Source organism: Anguilla rostrata, chromosome 11 (assembly GCF_018555375.3).
Source record: "Anguilla rostrata isolate EN2019 chromosome 11, ASM1855537v3, whole genome shotgun sequence".
NCBI classification, from domain to species: Eukaryota; Metazoa; Chordata; class Actinopteri; order Anguilliformes; family Anguillidae; genus Anguilla; species Anguilla rostrata.
This window is the reverse complement of record NC_057943.1, coordinates 30915519-30936797: the sequence shown is the minus strand read 5'-3', so window position 1 is coordinate 30936797 and position 21279 is coordinate 30915519. Positions and strand designations below refer to the sequence as shown.

The following is a 21279-nucleotide window of genomic DNA, read 5'->3' as shown; positions in this document are numbered from 1 at the left end:
GAGTTCACGACCATGTCATTTGATAATCTTGATCTTTTCAGAATTGCAGAATTGTTAGAAGCGCTTAAAAGACACGTATCTGACATTTCAAATATTTATAATTGAACGAACGGAGTCAAAAGATGCGGCTCGCCAAAAGGAACTAAAGTTTCCATCAACCTGCCGGCCTACACAGAACACAAGGCTGGCTGAGTCATGAAAAAAAAACAATATTTGAGTAACAGAGGCGAGCACGACAGCGATTTAGGAAACGTGCACAATACCTGTAGATCAGTTACGGAATAAATTCATGTGGTTAAATTTCAAATCGATCCAAGTATTCAGATGATTTTTACTTTTAACATTTTAGCCTACATTTGCTGCAACAGTGGAAAACAAACTGAAATTCAAATGATAGTTTTGATAGCCATATACAGGTAGGAGCAGGCTGCCATTGGCAGGTTAGCCAACAGTTTATTCCAGTCGATTGTTTAAATCTAAGCGACATACGCTAGATATTAAAAGTGGCTGATGCATACCATTTTGCTTTTCCGAATGTTATGCTAGCTCCACCGATTCCCCTTTCAGGTAAACGACACCAAGACGATCTGAAAGACCAGGAAGAATCAAAATTTACTTTCATTTTCGGTTAGATCTTCCTAGTTTGCACTTTCAGCTGCACATATTTAGAAATCAATATAGAATGATATCTATATTATTTAAATCTAGAATGTCCACAAATTGTTTAAATGCAATGTTTGCAGCTTCAGTCGGCTATACTTAATACTGGTCGGTTGCGAAATTATAGTAAGTACAAATATAATTGTAGCAAGAGGGGAAGAAAAGGCTACCTACTATAGCGTACCATTGAGCCGTTAAAATATTAATTTCTGGTTTGCCTGGTGGTGTAAATATTATTCTTTATTTTCACAGGTGGAAACGCCCATACAGGTTGCATAAGCTTGTCAGATTGGAGATCGCTATCAGACCTTCATAAGCGTGCATTTCTTTGCATACAGGGACCCAGTGACTGCTGCACACAGGCAGGTGCTCAAGTAGGCTAAAGGCCAATTCATGGTCCAGACGTAGCATACACGGACCGGACTCTGCTGGGGTCCGCGCGGTCAAAATGACGAAATAGCGGACCTCAGTGTACGTCCGCCTTGGCATGTCCGCGCGAAGCTCAATTTTTGTGACCGCGCGTGCCTAGCGTACGCGTACCTGTGTCACACAAATCATGGCTCGGTATGAAACTGTTTCACATCAACATGCATTTCATGTGGCACCGGAAACACGCGGTGATGCGGAATACATAAAATGGACATGGAGTGGACATTTGAAGAGAGACTGGCTGAAGAGGTGAGAAGGTGCAGGCACCTATGCGATTCACCCCACCGCGATTATAAAGATTTTCAGGATTAGCACAATCATTTACTTGATCTGGCATTTTATCTGAAGTTCTTTATAAGCTCATAAATGACAGTTGAAGGGTATACTGTACTTCTCTCCCTATAGTATATGAACACTTTACTGTGATCAAATGTATGAGTGAATTGGCAGATAATTATGGAATCAAAAGCCAGCATGCATACCATCCCTCCAGGGTGAAAGCTCAACAAAGATCCTTAAAGGTTAAGAATGTGTAAATTTAATGTCTCATATCTCATATGAATTTCTGGATGTCATTTTTTAAAATCTTAATATTTTTATTCTAATGTTATTCTAAATTAGTTATTTAGGATACAAAGTTCCCATGTGAATAATGTGCCCCAACGTTTTGGCCACAATTTCAGAAAAAGTAAACCAAGCTGTTTTTTTTTTTTTTTTTTTAATGTATAAATAACAGTATAAATAATTGTATTATTATTTACAGAAACCTGATACAAAACAAATAGACTATACAATCTCATTTTAAATATTTTAAAATCTCTATCCTATGACATTTGTTCATGAATTAAGTAGCAGCCAACACAAGTCCAGCTGATCCAATGCATTTGATTATGTATACAAAAATCAACTATACACAATTATAAGCTGGGTTTTGCATTTAGAACAATTCCCTTACGAGCTGCTTTCTGTCATAAATTCACATTACATGTTCATAGTGCTAAATTAAGTCTCTGTGTAGTTCTATCACTGAAACACTGGCAGAATTTTCAAGATTGTTAAAGGTAAATGAGTCTTTCCACTGTGGGCTGTTGTTCAATGCACGAACACACAGGTTCAGTACATAACACATTTTCATTTTTGGGGGAGGGGTGTGGGCTTGTGGGGGCTGAGTTACAATACAACAGTAGTTAATTTGACTGATCGACCAGGACCCACAATAAAATAAAATATAAGATAAAAAAAGTAAAAATTCACTTCAGGTTTTCAAGAGCAGGTCCTCTATGCTGGAGTCACTGAAACTGGCTAACACTGTGTTTAATTCTACAGTAAAGACCCAGAAACAGATGTGAGAAAGCGAGCTCCCAGAAGAAGAAGACAGAAGCTATACTTAAACAGTCAGTGTGAAAGTATTGTTAGGCACTTTCTTTTTTCAATTATTGTAGAAGCAGCAAAAATAAAAACCCTAAAAAAAAGCAGTGTTATAACACAAAGGTTTGGCAACCACGATGTGAACAGCTGTACTGCAGATGACTTATTGTTCATTTTAGGAATTTCCCTGCTCCCTACAACTTTAAAAGTCAAGTGTTGAGCTTATGAAATGTTAACAGACCAGCAGTATGAATGGTATACTTGGGCCAGGCCAGAAAATCCAGTGACTGGGTCAGCTCTGACATTCTTTGCTTTGACGTGGCTTTGCTTTTTTGGTCTAAAAGGACCAATCAACCGCAGGCATGCTGCAGGGACATCCCCCATTTAACATGTTCATTTTTCATTGGTTGCACCTCGAAGACAACGCTTCACTTTTAAAGGACCTGAGACAGCCCATCAGTTTTTTTAAGTAGGTATATTGCATTACTGGCAGTGAACCACTCAGTAAAAGTAATTTAACTTACTAATTTTTAGTAAATAAATACATATGATCAATTGTACCAAACATGGATATAAAAGAATGCCTGTGCAAAAATACATATTTAAATATGTAAATTTTTAACAAAATATGTCATCTGAAATAGGGAAATTTCAATATTTCGTAATACACAGAAGAAAATGCCAAAATAACGGGTAGAAATCTGACTCTTTGTGGCTACATTGACTGCCTGACATCAATAGGGGGTGAAAAATCTACAGAAATGACAAGAGAAGCAGGATCATACCTGCCCCTGAACTTTGGTTCCACCTTAAAAGTTTGCCACTAATGTTTCAAATTCAACAGTCCTCAAAATATGTTTCAAGTGGAGGAAGAAGTGGACTTATCCCAAGGTCAGTTCTTATTAAGACTCACTAATTAAGACTTAAGATTAAGAGTTTTACACGGTATTGCCTGCCTCGCCTTTCAGCACTATGGACCGCCCTAACACTCGACTCCTCACAGGGGAATGGGAGAGGGTTGTATTCTTGGTATTATTTGGCAAATGATTCACAATTTCTACAGCAACAGCCACCGGAGAGCAACATGCTGAACGACAAAACCAAATGTGAATTCGGTCTGGGTTTCAGGTCAAAAGACAAGTGAAGTTTGAAAGTGGCGTTCATATCCATTAACGATGTGCAGCCACCATAACTATACTCGGACTGACTGAGGGGACATGTTTTGCAGGTATTTTTCCAAGAAAACATGTTTTGGATACTTTTGTTTTTCCGTGACTGACAATAGAGGGTAATTAGTCGCACTTAGTAGCGAACAGTAGTCGCACTCAGCACTGAAATTAATATTCCTTAAAATGGTAAACATGGTAAACAACTATCTACTGGTAATTTCATCAAAAATAAGAGTTCAGCAGATATGCGGATTTCCTCATTTCAGAGCTCACCGGTACTGATTATGACATCATCGATGAGTGACTGCACAAGAAAGCTAAAAAATCTATTTAGGTGATTGATGACCCACTGAGACAATAAGAGTTATTTATTATTACTTGGCAAGTGTGGACTGAGACATTTTGAGCACAGACTGTCATAAAATAGGAAAATATGGAATCTACATGAATCTCTCAGTTGTTGCTTATGAGTTCAGAAATTCAGAAATCCACATATCCACGCACCTTTCTCATACCTTTCTCATATCACACTATTTCTTCCCATATTTAATTCTCAAATACAGTGCCCTCCAAAATTATTCACACCATTGATAATGATGAACGAGAAGCAAAGCCAGTATAAAATAATTTATCAAAGTATTGAGATATATTTATCTTCTTACATTTGAAATATATTCTACTTTAACAACCAAACTATCACTTCTGAAATGATGAATTTATTTCCAATAAATTGTCAGAAATATTCACACTCCTGTTTTCAGTACATTGTGGACTGTCCCTAATGAGTCATCTTCTACAGGATTTTATTTGATGAGACTGGTGAACATATTTGGGGGGAGGGGGTGTATTTGACCATTCCTCCATACAGAATATTTCAGGATCCTTCAGATCTATCAGTCAGTGCTCTATGGACTGACCTCTTCAATTAAAACCACAATTTTTTATATTGCATTCAAGTCTGGTTTCTGACATGGCCATTGCAAAAGTGTCTTTTTGTGGTTTTTTAAGGTCTTTTTTTTGGTCATTTTTAAAGTATTCTCAAACTCGCTATCTTGCTGAACGATGTTCCTCTTTCCACATGGTGATGACACATGAGGTTTACATGTGTTACCTCATTTTCATACCCCAGGAAAACAGGAGGCTACAATACAGTTCCTTAAGAATTCTGGTTAACAGTCAAAAGCAGCATATGAATGCAGATTTATTTTTGTTGGATTTTATTTCAAATAATTAGTAGGGCATGAATAATTGTGACATCTTTTAGGGAGAAGATATTATTTGTTCGGCACAATATTTTTTTTCTGAGGAATTGTATTATTTTAAAATAATTTTCCTTACCCTATGTACATTTTGCATAAAATCACTTGTATTTTCTATTTTACAGCCTTCTTTGCTCATCATTGTCAAAGGTATGACAGAGGTATCTTGGAGGGCATTGTAATAACTGAGATTAATTACTGGCAATAGCTTTTGATTGGATCGCAAAAACATGTGGTATAGCTGAACTGGTCATATGCATGTATTCCTGACCTGTCCACAGCAGTCATTACACATCACCTGCTGCAAGGAACAAAAGCTAAACAAACTTGCATAATCTGTGTACAAAATAGTGTTTTGTTTAGGCAATACTATTCACAGTAATATATCTGGTAGTCGATAAGGGTGGCGTTGGTTTCCAGATGACACAATCTATAGCAAATCAATGGCCTTCAATTAATTTTAGCTAGTTAAAAAAAAATGTACCTATATTCATATTTATTTGATCTGACATTCACCGTTAGGCAGAGTTTGTAAAGACAAGCCAAGAAAGGGCTTCTCTCAGAACAGAAAATAATTAAACAGCAAATGTGGTCCTATGTTCATTATTTCAAAAGTTTGGTTTGGTCTTCAGAGCTGTGTGTGTGTATATGTGTGTGTTATGGTGAGTGAGAGTGTGCGTGCGTCAGCGTGTGTATGTGTGTTTGTGTGCACGTGCTATGGTGAGGGAGCGTGTGTGCCTGTGTGTGTCAGTGAGTGAGTATGTGTGTGTTACAGTGAGTGTGTGTGTTTGATGGAATAAGCACTGCAACTCATCACTATCAAAGGCATAAAACTCATGTGGAATCTAAAATTCTACATTGATGGCTTTCATTTTCTCCTACTACATATGCCCTTATATAATCACTCTAGATCCGTCTCACAACATCCCTTAAAACACCACAGGTCTCAGAAAACCTTTGAACAGGTGTTAATTCAGACAGGTGCTAGTTAAAACTTCATAACTTGACCTAAAAACCTGCTGTAGTCAGCTTGGTGTTCTTAGACAAACAGACACTCATAGATTCATAGTTGAAGTTAAGCAATAAAATATGCTTAAACCGTAAGACCCAGTAGAAAATGGGGAATTAGCTGTTAGTTTGAGCCAGTTTTCTAAGGCTTGAGTTCAAGTGATGGTTGAGCCTCTTTAAAATCTCAGCTCGGCAGAACCTGACCTGCTAAAACACAGATTCTGTGATTCTGCGTCCGTGCTACAAGGAAGGTAGTGTTTCATCACCAGTGTGATAGTGTGTCTGTGCGTGTGCGTGTGTGTGCGCACGCGCGCACGTGTGTATTTGCCTGGCCTCGTAGTCTGTACCATTACACCTTCTGTGCAAGGTCACACAACACAATCCCCTTCTAAAGGAAGACCAGCCAGCCGATCCAGTCTACTGCGACAAGGGCGACGACGACCCCACGTGTAGTGTCTCCGTTGTCAAGGCAACCTGCCCGGCCGTGGACGTGAATGGCTTTGTTCGGGGAATTCCGCGGTTACCAACTCTGTCCCGACAGGTCTCTGCCCCTGAGGATCATGGGACAGCAAGGCAAGGCCTCCTCTGGTTTGGAGTAGCAGGGAGAACCAGTGCGGTCATTTGGCCGGAATTGTGGGAAACCACACAACCCCCTGTCAGGGACGAGCCTTTGGCTGGAGGAAATGAAGAGCAGAGGTTAAAGACCCTTTTTTCTTCCATTTAAAAAGTGTTAATTAAGGTAAATGTACTTTTCACAAATTTATAAGCCGGAAAACAGAATTTCCTTTTGATGAAAAGTATGTAATATCTGAACATTATTTATAAATGGTAATGGTAAATGACTGATTATAGCGCTTTATCCAAGCGCTTACATTGATGCCTCATTTGCCAGAGCAGTTAGGTTAGTGTCTGCTCAAGGACACTTCGACATGCACAGGGCGGGGTTTGAACCGGCAACCCTCCGACTGCCAGACAATCGGTCTTACCTCCTGAGCTATGTCGCCCCTATATAAGCTGGTGGGGTCTGATATTGTGTGTTCCATGTAGACATTCCTCACAAGTTCACTTCTGACGGACAGCCAACTAAACATTTGCACTGCTGATTGATGAGAATGTAAATCCGTCACCAAGAGACTGATACCAAATTCCCCTATAGTAGGTACTGTAAGAACCTTGTGAATTAAACAAAAAATGTTTAGTTGTGTTTGAGTGTTGAATAATTTTAACGTCTTCAGGGGCCTGGCTGGAGGCTGTTCTCTCTCTCTCCACCTTAGCTAATGTGTGGAGAGAGTTCTGGTGCAAAATGGCTGCTGTGCATCACCCAGGTGGGTGCTGCACATTGGTGACAGGTGAGGTGAGTTCGTACTCATCACTGTAAAGCATTTTGAGCGTTCGGAAAAAGAGCTATATAAATGCAATGATTCATTCATTCATTCAACTCCTTAGTCTCAGGACCACATGACACTACACGGTCATGCTTTTTCATGTTTCATCAGCACAGCTGTTACGACGGGTATGAAGGCCCACCTGCTGTAAAATGGCATTGTTGGGAAGCCCCTGTGACCCTGGAATGCTTCGGCTGTGCTTGCCATGGACGTTGTTGAGTGTGGGGAGCTTGGCCATTTTGAGGGGCCTCCCGGGGCCCGGGGCCCCTGGCCCCTTGCGCCTCTTCCCCTCGAGGCTGTCCACAGGCGCGTGCGCCACGAAGGGCCCCAGAGAGAGGGTGGAGTCGCTGCTGTTCATCACCACGCTCATGCGCTTGATTGGTTCCGCGGGACTGCCCATTGGAGGGCCCCTCCCCGATTGGTCGAGCCTGAGGCTGAGGGCGGAGCCAAGCCCCGGGCCATGGTGGACCCCGGCATGGGGGGGTGGGGCCATGAGCGAGAGGGGGCGGGCGCTCCCCGGGCCCCTGGGGTTCAGAGCGCAGTTCTTCCTCGGCACTGGTGAAACGAAGGAAGAGGAGGAGGTGGATGATGAGGAGGATTCGGTGGGGTGCGTGGGCGAGCTGCTCTTCCTCTTCTTGGCCACGCCCAGGCTGGCGGTAGAGTTGGCGGGCGGCGGCTCCCTGGGTCTGAAGGGCTTCGCGCTGGGCCTGGTCTTCAGGGGCCTGCTGGAGGCCAGGGAAGGGACCTGGGTCCAGGAGGGGCCCGGGCGGGGCTGGGCGCTGTTGTAGGGGGGGCGGTCCGGCCGCGCGCTCAGGGTCGTCCCGTACGAGAGCACCGCCCGGCTGTCCAGGGACTGAGAGTAGGGGGATGAAGGCAGCGGCTGGGGGGCGGGTGGGAGGAACCCGCCCCCGCTGGTGCTCGGGTGGGGCGGGGCCAGCGAGTTTGCGTTCGTTCTGTGGGGCATCGAGTGCGTGGAGTTCTGCGTAGCGGGCGGGATTTTCCTGGAAAACAAGCTGGCTGTTAATGAAAGGCCAGTGCTGTCTGAGGCTTTTCACTCTCAAGCCAGCAAAGTTCATACAGATATAAAAAAAGTCACTGAAATTGACAGTGATATTTCCAGGCCTAAATGGGTTCTGGAAAATAAAAAAAGCTATAAAAGGTTTTGAAAAGTCATGTTTCATATTATTCATTTTTTTTCATTGCCAGCCACCACTGCAGCACCAGAAACGGAACAAATTAATGATTGTTTTGCAGCATATTAAGGCATTTAGACATCAAGTCCAGTGAAGCTAGTGCATTTTTTTAAATCAAAAAAGGTAGTGGAAATTGTTACCAAAGGAATTAGGGGTGCCCCTCTTGGAAAGGATGTAGAAAACAGCCATTCAACGAATTTCCCCAAATGCTGTGCTATTCATGAGTATACTTATTGTATTGGTGTTCACAGGCTGAATTTTCCATTGTTAGTTCATCGATGATTCTTTATTTTAGCTTTGTTTTTTTAATGGGAAATTTTCACTGCTGATGTTCCTTCTTCGAAACGGTTTGAATTGACGTAGTACATTTGAGTAGATTTAAATTTTTAAAAGTACAGTAATGAGAATGAAAAGACTTTGGGAATGGCAAAGCCCAAACCAATCAGCCTCACCCTGGTGTGTATGCTATTTGGCTAGAGATCTCTGTCACCAAGAAGAAATGTAATCCTTTTTACACTTTTGGAATTAGGCAAGCTTTACAGTGATTACTGCCTGCCCTCCAAAGGGAAAAAACTGCATTGTGTGGCACATCTTGCTTAATTCCTACAGAGCCAGAAACAACTGTCCTGTACATATTTCACCACAGTGGGTTTTCCGTTTTAGAATATGAATCTATTTTTAAAAATGTTTTGCCCTTACAAGACCCGAGACAAATGAACTCAAGAGAGGCTCGTCAATTTTCTTGTTAGAAATAGCAGAAATAGCAAATCAATAGGCAGGATTTCAAGGCCCAGAAAACCTGTGCCACTCAAGTGTCCATTCAGGTTGGCTAGATCCATCTGTCACAGCGTGTGAGAGTAAAGTAACAAAAAAAAAAAGCTGGAAAAGAAGCTGATAGCACAGACAACATTCTCTCTCTGAAAGGATAACAGCTTTAAAACTACCAGCAGGATTCATACGGACATGAAAAATCTGGAGAAGACAAAGCACCTGGCAGTGACACTACCCAGTCTTGGACAGTTATGGAAAATAAAACCATTTAAAACGCTTCAGAAAAACTCCCCATCATAATTTTCATGGTCTTATAACAACTACATAACTATATGTATGCATGTATCATAACATTATTAACTTATAAATTAATGATGTGACCATATCATACTGCTAACTTAGAAAAGCCAGCCTTCTGTTCTGAACAGTCGATCTCTGCCTGCTAATAGGAAGTCGTTCTGTTGCCATGGTGATAGTGCTCAAAGGCTAAAAAATGTCACAACTTACCTTCACTGATAACGAGCACAAGTGAAGGCCAAAGTGCTACATGAGATTTCTTTCTTCAAGATCTACTTGATCTCAGAGATAAATTCAACCACTACAGCACCAAATAGCAGTACTACCTGTCTTTGATTTCCAATTTTACAATATGAATTCAGAGTAAAAAATTAGTTTGAGAGATAAATATGAATCCAACAAATATCCAATGGCAAAATGAATTGCTAAATGTTTACAACTGTTAAAAAGCTAAATTTGTTATGCATTAATATGTAATTTCCTTTCCACGTCTACATTCGCACAGGAAGTGATGTCAGCAGATTCAGTCTGGATGAATGAGAGTATGCTTCATGTCTGGGGACTCACTTCCACATCTGAGAGCTGATGTGCTTCTCTACCATGGCGCTGAGGGTGTGTCGAACCCGATCCCATCGTCGGCTGAACATGTAGCAGCTTCTCCCAAACTGACGGCTCCCGAAGGTGCAGAACTGAAAACAGGAAACAGTCACATCGCACGGGCCACACTAACACAAAGGTTCCCAATTAGTGCACTTCCTGTGAGTACTATAAACTCCACTGATTCATTCTCAACAGATAAGTTACAGTTTAAAGGCCCTTCACTTAGACTGCAGGGAATGAGAGGCAATCCCAGAGAGTCAAAGCAACATGCTGGCTAACATATATAATCTCATAGGCCCTTATTTTTCATTTATTGTATAACACAACCTTAAATCTTTGTCTATCTTTATGTCTTTGTTTCCCGGAATAGCTAAATAGAATGTTTATGAAACAATATCTGTAGTATATCAGTCTATTAAAGGCCGTTAATAATTGGAAAAAACAGTTGTCAGGTGCTTATTCACTTATTTCTGTCCTGGTGTTCTGTGTAAAGCTGGAGAAAATGCTTGAGTACTCAAGTAATCGTAAAGAAAAATCAGCGTGTACCAGAATCAACATAATTTCCCAGGAGGTCTCTCATCCAAGTACTAACTAATCCTAGCAGTGCTTACTTTCAGCCACATGACTGCTGACAGTACTAACCAATCCAGTCCTGTTTAGCTTCAGCCAACAGAACTAACCAATCCTAGTCCTGCTTAGCTTCAGCCATATGACTGCTGACAGCATTAGCCAAAACTAGTCCTTCTTAACTTCAGCCATATGACTGCTGACAGAACTAACCAATCCTAGTCCTGCTTAGCCTCAGCCACATGACTGCTCACAGCACTAACCAATCCCAGCATCGCTTAGCTTCAACCAGACGACTGCTGACCGTACTACCAAATCATAGGCCCACTTAGATTAAACCATGACTGCTGACAACCCAAGCCCACTCTTGATTAGCTTCAGTAGATTGACATGAGAGTACTACAGGGTTGATTTGGCTGCTATAATCACATCCTTCACCAAACGTCATGATCAAGTGCATGATTGCAGCTCCAAATCAAGCTAATAAGGGTCCTGTGAGGACCTCCAAAACTCACTAAAACGTTCCTATTATATTAATAAATTATATATATATATATATATATATATATATATTCCTATTACCCTCAGGAAAGAGCAAGTGACAGACTTACAGCAGCAGGCCGAGGGTGGTAGCCCGAATAGTGGCAGTCCTCCTCCCTCTCCTCATTCTCCCCCTCGTCGCTGGACAGACGGGACGTCCCGTCCGGGGTGGGTGCGGATTGGAGGGAAGACTCCTGGAGCGGGGCGGGGTCCTCCTGGGTGTGACTGTTCCCCCCTAGGTGTGCGGGATAGCTGTTCGGTCTGCGATTCAAAGGATTGTTAAACAAAGCGCCGTTTTGGTTTCCATACACAACATATTACGATAGCCAAGCCGAGGAATGATTGGTGCGACACACAGCCTAACCAAGAATGAAAAAACACACACGAAAATGCTTTTTTTTTTTTTTTTTTTTTTACAAATTTCAAGATACCTGCCAGATAAATGCATCTAAAATCCACAATCAAAATGGGCGGAATAACCTGATTACTAAAGCCCCAGTTTGCCTGTTCTTGTTTTCTCAGAAGTACAGTATTGCAGTCCTCCACAGACCTGAGCTCGACAGCCTTTCTGTCAGACCATGTGTCAAGAGATTTGACTGACGGCACCACTTCAATCATCTACACTGATAAACGAATTACCACTAATTAGGCACAGAATATTACAGTAATCTTTACAAGCAGCATTCAGATGGTAAATTCAGTGCAATTCATTTTACAACCCTTGACATGTGGCAGTATTCTGAAATCGTTGTAGAGGGATGTTACTTTTTGTTTGAAGCTGTGGTAAATTCTCACATTAAAAATGAGAATATTTATGTAACCATAAAAACTGCACAGAAATTGTTCAAGAAACAGTATTGCTACTTAAAAATACTGTTTACTGAACCATTAGCAAGCACAGAAATAGTTCAATAAGCAGTATCACTTAATGTTCTGATTGTAATACTATTACTTAATAATAAAGTAGTTTAGATCAGAGGAATTTAAAAAAATATGTTAAATGAAAGTGGAAAATGTCATTTATCTTAAGCAAAAAAAAAAAAACTATATATTGTAAACTGCAATTCAATTTGATAATGGTCAGGTGCTTAAGATTCTCTTTTGTTGCCATGCTTCGTAAAACACGTCCATATGAAGAGACGTATCATTCTGCATCAGCAGTTACAATGGAAAGCATCATTTTGCCTTTTGAGAAAGATCCGGAAAAATCTCCTCAGCCGTTTCCCAGAATTCGTGCAGGGACACTGCAGTGCCCTTTTCAAGTGAATATAATTTGTAATTCCCCTTACAACCAACACTTTCTGTGGAGATTTGCAATTGAGTCTAGTGAGAGGTTTACCACGTGCACTCAATTATCACGTTGCACACGTTTGCTTGGGATCCTCACAGCCTAAGGAGTTCGTGAGCTGGCGGACTGAAACGTGGCAATTTTTTTTTTTTTTAATAACACATTATAAAAAAAACTGCGACAGTAAGAGACCGTGTATCGGCGATAAAACTTTCAGCTCAGCTGTGACAAATTTCCCACAGTTAAAATATGCAAAACATGACTCTCTGCCCTATCTGTTGAGTCAGGTATTCTGTCAGTTGCTTCGATCAGTTCTTTAATTTTGATTTGATGCATAAGTGCATACTGTCAAAGCAATGTAGTTGTTGACACTGCCCCACCATTAATTAATTCCCAAAGGAATACGTGCACTTAAGTACTGAATGCTGAATGACATGATTAATTAATGTATTAATTTCTAATTGTTGGTCAATCTTTATATTCTTTTAGTGACTTGGCATAGTGTATGACAGACATGATTACACTTGTTTGCTCAAAGACATGCTTTTACTAGTTTGCACATTTGCCATTCCATCCTTGTTCACCTCCCGGCCTTTTGCCCTCCCTCTGTTAAGTCAACTAATTGTAAAACATCACAATTAGCCACAATTGTATAACTAATTTGAGTGTACCATTCAGATGCCTGCAAGAACCCCTGGAGGAGAACGACTGAAATACAAGTTTAAGTCTCCGTGGGTCACATGATAAATTAGTGGCCTGACCCATTACATGAAATACATATATGTAACATATATTTCGAATACATGCACTTGGAGTACTGCCTGAGGTTCCTGAGGTTAATGGCAGAAATAGGAAAGAGGCAATTGAAGAAGCTGCACAGTCAGTCCAAACCTACTCAACCTACCTAACGTGAAACACTCAATGCAGAGCCGACATAGTGAGGAAGACTCACGCACAGCTAGCACACAGTGAAGACGAAAAGGGGAAGTCACTGAAAGATTAGTGTGCAGTGACAAAGTCTAGTATGTAGGAAGAAAGACCAGGGGGCAGTGAGGACGATTAGAGCTTGGTGAAGAAGACTTGCGTGGAGTTGAGGAAGACTAGCAGGTAGCGAGGAACATTAGCACGCAGCGGGGAACACTCACCGTGGAAGACTTGGATTGTGAGGTCTGGGTTTGCTCGGCGCAGAAGGCTTGGCGTCGGCGGTGCTGTTGCCGTGGGAGACGGGGGAGGGGCAGGGGGCAGGGTTAGCGTCCCTGAGAGGCGGGGTCTGCCGAGAGGGGTCGGCGCTGCACTGCAGCTCCTTCTCCCTCGCTCGGCCCTTGTGATCCGCCAACAGCGCGTCGAAGCGTTTCCTCCGGCCCAGGACCGCCCTCCGCTGGGTTAAGGAATGCGTCTGTGGAGGAAGCAGTCCCCATCAGTATCGCAAATATCAAGTTTATTCCATCCAGGAGGAAAGGGAGCAGCAGCTTCATCTTCTCCAGTGGGATGTTGGATTGTAGCACGTGCCGCTACAAAATCCTCTCGCAAACGTCTGTTTTGCGTCCGAGGATGACGATGCACAGGCATGTTCATTCACGCTCAGGCATACGCAGACGGTATCCCCATTGCTCAAACAGCACAAAATGCTATTTGCGAAATAATTTACCAAAAAAACCTCACAATTCCGAGCATTCCGCGTTTATGTGCAAGTTCTTTTAGCTTTTAACCCTGACTCTGTGATTCCATCCCGATTTCCAGAAAATATGAGGCCCTAGATATGGTCATACCTCTTGGTTTTTGTTAAAAGCCTAGCAGCAGAGTTTTTAGACAAAAATGTCTTGAGAATGGGGTTCCCCACATCTGGGTCACTTCTGTCTGCTTATTCAGGGGTAAATGAAGAATTTTCACGCTTAAATAGAATCACACTCCAGTTTCAGTATAAAAAATATTTGGTATCAATCACACTCAAAAATAAACCTGGATCCAACCACACACCTTACAGACTGAGCACAAACACACAGAGTATGAAGGAGGCCACTTCACCCACCTTGCATGTCAGTGATCTTGTGCATGGCTTCCGTGTAGTCAGGTCCAACACTCCACAGTGGAAATCTGCATTGAATTCGCGCTCTGTTGCAAAGGAAAACCCTCAGTCACAAAACACTCAGATTCACATAACAATTCAATTGCATTTACTTAGCTTGTGAAAAATAAATATAAAATTAATAAACATATTGTAAAAATGAATCAGTAACACTAAACCATTGTTACGAATGGGCAATTTCTTTGTGGGAAATATTTTGAATTACCACATTTATAGATTCATTTCAGTTCGTCCTAACAGATATACTAAGTAATGAACTACTGGCACATGCCTGGGAGATTGGAAGACTCTTCTCACAAGTGAGTGCGAACCTGATCAGACTTTAGCAGCTTAAAGGAGGTGAGGAATATAAGTAACAGTGCATACATAGGCAGCTGCATGCAAAATAGGACACTGTGAAATCATTTCCAATTGCTGCTTGTTTTACATATAACAGTGCATTTAATTCAAAGACAGAAGCCTTCTAGCCGATAGCCTGTCAGAAATACAGACAGGGACCTGAAGCAAGAAAAACGAAAAACTAACAAACCAGAACAAGTACATCGAGGGCGCTGAACTACAAACCCAAACAGGCATTAAATTAAAGGGGTTTGGGGTTCTCAGAGCTGATATCTGCTACCTCCGCCAGATATACTTCACCTACTAAATGTTTATTTTAAACATTGCATAGGTGCACATTTAAAGCACATTTGAGTTTGAGTTTGAGTTTAAGCTTGAGTTTGATGGAGGCTGGGGAGGGGTGAGAACAGCAGACAGCGAGAGGCCGGCTCACCGGACAGTTTCTTGTGCAGGTGCCTCCTGCTGCCGGAGCCGTTGTCCTGTTTCTTCTCCAGAGAGGTGTGGAGGGTTTTCCCGTTGGGGATGTGCCCGGGGGGCAGGAGGGGGGCCTTTGGTATGGAGGGGCAATTAAGGCTGGGCCTCAGCGACGAGCTTACGGCGATCGAGGCTGAGGGGGCGTGGCCGTCCGACGCCTTCAGAGGGATCTTCTCCACTTTCACCGACGGAGATAGGCTGGGGAGGGAGCCCAGATATCAATCAAATCGCCCCCAAGAGGATCCCCTCTCTGGCCATCCACAGGAGAAGCCCCTCACATCTAACACAGCAGAACCTCATGGACTGAAAGTGTATGAACATTGAAGGTCCATGTGCTAGCGCCTTAGCGATATCAAAACTCTTTTCCGCCATCACAGTTGGTAAAGAATACAGTGAGGGGAAAATTAACCAAGTCTCATTTGAAAAAGGACCAGAACAAACAGTTTTTTAAAGAGTCGAAGATGACAGGCCACTGAAAAAGAAAACTTACAGAAAAGCTTTATGGCTGCACGATGACAGCAGTCTGTAAAAACAGACGGCTGCAGTAATGCAAGTAACACTTCCAATCAGTAAAGAAATCACATTCCTGGGTTTTCCCATGGGTCACCACTCCAGTCCAGGCCAGCGGGTTGGGGGTGGAGGTGGAGGGGAGGGTGGGTCACTTACAGTTTGTGGTGGAGCACCCTGAGGTGTGCGGGCAGCTTCTCTTTGGCCGTTTTGAGTATTTTGGCGTTGGGGGCAGAGCCGTTGCGGCGGGACACCAACGTGGGCACGGGGAACGCGGCCGACGGGTGCTTGCTGGACGAGCCGTGTCTTCTCTCTGGTCAAGGAAAGTGGGGAGAGCAAAAACAACCATAAACAGTGGGTCCCCAGTTGGATAATCTTGAATCTAAACAAAAGGCCACACCAGGGGAGGCGGGTCACTGCAGATTTATATGGGATCCAATTCCAATTCCATTCCCCGTTTTTTACTATGAAAACAGACTTCTACCGACCACTGACTTTTGAGCAAGAAGAGCAAATTCAAAGTTTTCTGTTACCTGACTGTACGAGAACAACATTTAAAAAACTCACTCTAAATCCATACAAGCACCACTCCTGAAACAACATTCTGGGCAAAGGGTTTTACACGCTTTGGACAAAATCCTTACAGCACAAAGACCGTGAAAATGGACGAAAGGCATCCGTGGCATTAGAGAAGAAAGAGGGAGAGAAGAGACACAATCAGAGGAAACAAAAAGAGGTTGCAGCCAAGTTTACACCTTTGATTAAAAAAAAAAAATGTTTTTAAAGTCATTATTTTGATAACTTACAAAGAAGATAGTGTTATATAACCAAAATGATAAGATTTCAAATGAGGCATCATTGCATCCACCAATTTATGCTAGCTAAGGCCAAGGTCATCATTACCGTAATGCTTATCACTCATTCCCATGTCATATAAGAGGTTGTTACGGAAATATATAAAGTAGTTATGGTAATGGACATAATCCAGTTAGCTGTGGATAATGTAATTTCATTGAGAATCTTACATCATTGCATGTAATCATACATACGTTTATTTAATATAATTTGTAGCTATTAACATGAAGGTCAGACGAGAGGAAGAGGGCTGCTTCAAGCGCAACAGGGGAGAAGCACAGGGAGAAGCTTTATAGCGAGTGAGCTGCTTGAGGAATACAGAAAGGAAAGAGATGTAGAGAGAAAACTGAAGGACACCACACGCACGCACGCACGCACGCACGCACGCACACACATACACGCATGCATACATTCATGCGCACACGCACACACACAGGATTTTCCTGCACAGAGAAATATTCGGTGAACATCGAAGTTGAGAAAAAAGGGAAACAAACAATTAAAACTTGTTAGAATATGGTTTTTTGTTGGCAAAATACAGCCCTCTTGAAAATTGGAGAAAGGCAAAGAGAGAGAGAGAGAAACATGACAGCACACTCATGGGCTCTGTGGGCGGGCCAATCACACGCAGGGAAGCTTGGCATGTCGGTGTTGCTAGCCCATTAATTAGAGCTGTGAAGGTATGCGCCGGGAGGAAGTCTGACAAAATCCTGTTCTGTTCTTTAATCAATGATGTCACAGTCTGTAATATTAATTTTTTTCCTGAAACTGATATTTTTTTGTGCATTAACTATTTATTTATTTATTTACACATTTATATATATATATATATATATCTAAACTGCCCACTGGAGAGCTGATTTGGATAGTTTCGCTGTCTGGACCTGCCAAAGGCTCATTTCCACAGCCTCCAACATGCAAAAAACCCATTAATGCACATAACAATATTATTATTGAGGTTTTTTTTAGAGCAACGCCTTTTCAAAGAATGTGTTGATATTCATACAAGCCACAGATCGCATTCAGCATAACTTTTTCTTTTTTTTTTTACACTCATGAATTGAATTTGAATTATTAAATCATATACACCTGGTAGAACATCCATCAGCTCTCTATACAGGTGAGCAAACAATACCAGAGATTCTAATATAAACGTGTAAGCATCTTACAGCACGCGATATGGCAGAAAGCAAAGGTTTCAACTGCAACAACTGTAGCAGCGTGTAATCCTCGGACAGGACAGTAGGTGTCACCAGAGGACCTGGTATGCCAGAGAACCAACACAGGAGCCAAAATCCCCCCACGTGCACGCTCCTGGTACTGTATAAAACAGAAACATTTTGTGAATAATTTGCATATCACCCTTCGGCGTCATTAGTCCTTCAGGAAAAAGGTCCCCGTCCCACCGCACTGCAATCACGCTTATGCCGACACATGCGTATATATGTGACATCATCGTCAAAGGGATATAAAAATTAAAAAGACAACAAGGAAGTGTTTGACTGTACGTGCTGTTCCAAGTCTGAGACGCCAGGCTCACAGGAGCCCCAGACGGCCCTCTGGGCCTCATCTGCAGAAATCTCCAGCTCCAATTATAGATCAACCGCTCCTCACTTTTTTATACAGCAGCTTGGTGCCCTTGAAATCATATTCACAGGGATGAAGACCGAAATGCTACTTAAATACACTGCAGAATTAAACCCATTTCAGCATCTTGGACAGGGGGCTCCACGCTAACATTTTTTTCTCCAAGAAGCACACGTGTACCTCAGTTGAAAAATTCAGGAGCACACTATGCATCCCAATTAGCTGAGGTGCGCCTAAATGATCTCTCCAGTTAGCGCACGTCAGTTTTCTAAAATGGCAGCGTCGCAGGGCCCTGCCGGACGAAGCCGTGAGGCGGGCGGCGCTCGTCCTGGGGGAACCGTCGGTAATGACCGCCCGAGGGAACGTAACGGCGGGTGGGAAGAGCGTTTTACCGGCCGGACGACCTCCCGTTTCCCGCCGAGCGCGCACGTGTGCAGGCCAAACTCTTCCCACGGGAAACAACGTCCCAGAAACATCCGGGGCGATCCGGCTGCGTCGCCAGTCGTTGGAAACGTTCTTTCGTGGAGTTGGGCCAAACTCCTTTCCGACATTAACGATAGTCTGAGGCTCATTTGGGATATGGAAACCTGAGAGATTATTTTTCAGCATTTGCAGGCCTATGTGCAATGCCAATTCAACAGCAAAAATATAACCCGATATCCAGAACCGGTAATACACATGAGAGTTCAGTAAGCACTCAAATATCCTCCTAACTCTGCTTTAATGGGTGATTCGCCCTGACACTCTTTCAATAAGCCAACATTCTAATCCCGAAGGACCAATGAAACAGAACAATAAAACGCACTGCTCTGAATGCCTGTGCTTGCCTATAGAGAAGGACAAGGAGCCAATGATATGAACGGCGAAACTACACTGATCCCCATAAACATAGATCATATTATAAATAATACAGCAATCCAACTGGAAGAAAAACCTTCTGTAGCGTCATGCAAATTAATATTAATGAGTAATACACGCATGCCTAACAATGTAAAAATCATCATCCACTTCAACTGCTTCACTTTTAGGCCATGCTGTTGGTTATGCCAGATATGTACAATACATTAATACTGTTGATTTCAGCATATTATTCTGTCAAGATTCATGGTAATGGGTGTTACCACACCCTAATTATATTTACATATTCGGGAACCAGTCAGACACACTACAAAGGGGACACAAAATTTATATTCAAAACTTTAACAAAACAATCATATGTTCCAAGAAGGAACCGTCACTCACCTGCAGTCCTGTTTGACTGAGTTCCCTACTGACAGACAGTGGTTTGAAATGGTCTACACCGTGGCTACTCAAATCTGGACCTCAAATCCAAATCCGGCCCTGGTTTACTTTTCCCCCTGGTAATCAACTGAACAATTAGTGCATTTGATTGGCCACAGGTATTCACACCTGACTCCCAGGTAAAGGGATGGTGGAAATCCAGCAGTACTTCGACCTCAAGTGCCATGGTTTCAGTAACAGGGGACTACATAAAAGCTCCTGAAGGAACACGAGGCAGTAATAGGATAACTTAAACCAAATGGATACAGCTCAAAAAAAAACATGAGCAGTCCTCGACCAGTCCTCGCACAGAAAAACATCACAAACACAAAATGCACAAAGTCTCAGTGCACCTCAGTGCTACTTCCCTCAACACACTTTATACAGTAGAGTAAGAAATTAGCTTTGACTTGGTAAACGTACAGCACAAGCTACTGATGGGACGTGGGCATCATCCATCCCTAAATAAAGAAGCGTTCACACAGCGACCCAGTAGGAGTCTACACAGCTTACTATCAAAACCACACATTGAGAGGGCAGTGCCAGGGTATGTGCCCACTGGTGCCCAGGGACTGCCTCCAGTAATGATTTAAGGTTTAAGCCTTTAGGTCAGATTCTGCTCTGACTGTAAACAGTGTTCCTCATTTCTGCAGAAATCTCCGAAACCTGTTAGCATCCACCGCTACAAACCCAGCCAATCAGAAAGCAGGCAGACGGATCCAAGGACACTTCCAGCCGTCACATTTGAGCTTCTGCACGATGTGTCTGATGTGTCATTCTGCCTTGTACTTTTCTGATGTCACGCTGCTGCAGCTGAGCAGGCCTGGGCTCTGTTAGCACTTGGATGTCATCACCTGCCATGTCCCGTCTTATCATTCCTACGCTGATGACACACTACACCCCCCCCCCCCCCGATACGTTACTCTCAGCTTGCCTACAAGACATCTGAAGCTGGATGACAAATCATCGAGCTCATCTCGGCTAAATTTGAGATTCTCCTCCCAGCTAAGTCCTCCCACCGGCTGGAGCTATCCCTTCATCCCACATGGCACCACAGCGTCACCCTCTTCATCCACCAGGAATTATAAAGAGGTACTGGAAAATAGGGGTGTCACAGCGTGAAATTTTCAGCGTGTCCAAAAATATCACGGTTTTACAGTATCACAGTACAATACATTTACAAAGAACACAAGAGGGTGGTGAAAACTGAAAGAAAAATTATATTTATAGTGGCAACCCTGTCAGATAACACATACAGGGCTGCGATGATTACTGCTGCAATAGGGATAGTAAATACTTAGGAGAAGAAGAACAAAAGAAATCATTTGTAAGCAAATGGTGGTCATCAGCTTGTTAAACAGGTGTACCAAGGAATCGGGCGATACAGTTAACTTATAATTTAACCAGCAATTAGCTTATAGCTACAAAAATAATGGAATATCCCAGACGCGCTAGAGAAAATTACGTAGTACGTAGGCATGGTCTGTTTTTACCGACCTCAAAAGTAGAATACGTGTCGAATAAATGCATAGTTAAAGAAATAATTCGTTCGTGCACCACATGAAATAAAAACTCTTATGAACAGATCACCTGTTATGGAAGCAGGAAAAAAGTAT

General features: G+C 42.5%; 1 protein-coding gene across 3 annotated transcripts in view; it reads right to left on the bottom strand.

Annotated features, from left to right (window-relative positions):
- Nucleotides 1–517: 517 nt before the first annotated feature.
- Nucleotides 518–21279, bottom strand: part of LOC135234592 (ataxin-7-like) — a 34891-nt gene continuing 14129 nt past the window's right edge. For 2 of the 3 annotated variants that reach the window (XM_064299345.1, XM_064299346.1), the window contains 9 exons: nucleotides 16100–16253; nucleotides 15393–15631; nucleotides 14564–14646; nucleotides 13680–13930; nucleotides 11318–11507; nucleotides 10107–10228; nucleotides 7421–8279; nucleotides 969–6567; nucleotides 518–587 (listed from right to left, as the gene is read on the bottom strand). In XM_064299345.1, the coding sequence (XP_064155415.1) occupies nucleotides 6550–6567; nucleotides 7421–8279; nucleotides 10107–10228; nucleotides 11318–11507; nucleotides 13680–13930; nucleotides 14564–14646; nucleotides 15393–15631; nucleotides 16100–16253 (1916 nt within the window). In that variant the 3' untranslated portion in view covers nucleotides 518–587; nucleotides 969–6549. The remainder of the gene's footprint in view (nucleotides 588–968; nucleotides 6568–7420; nucleotides 8280–10106; nucleotides 10229–11317; nucleotides 11508–13679; nucleotides 13931–14563; nucleotides 14647–15392; nucleotides 15632–16099; nucleotides 16254–21279) is intronic. The other variant, XM_064299347.1, reaches the window with a different exon arrangement.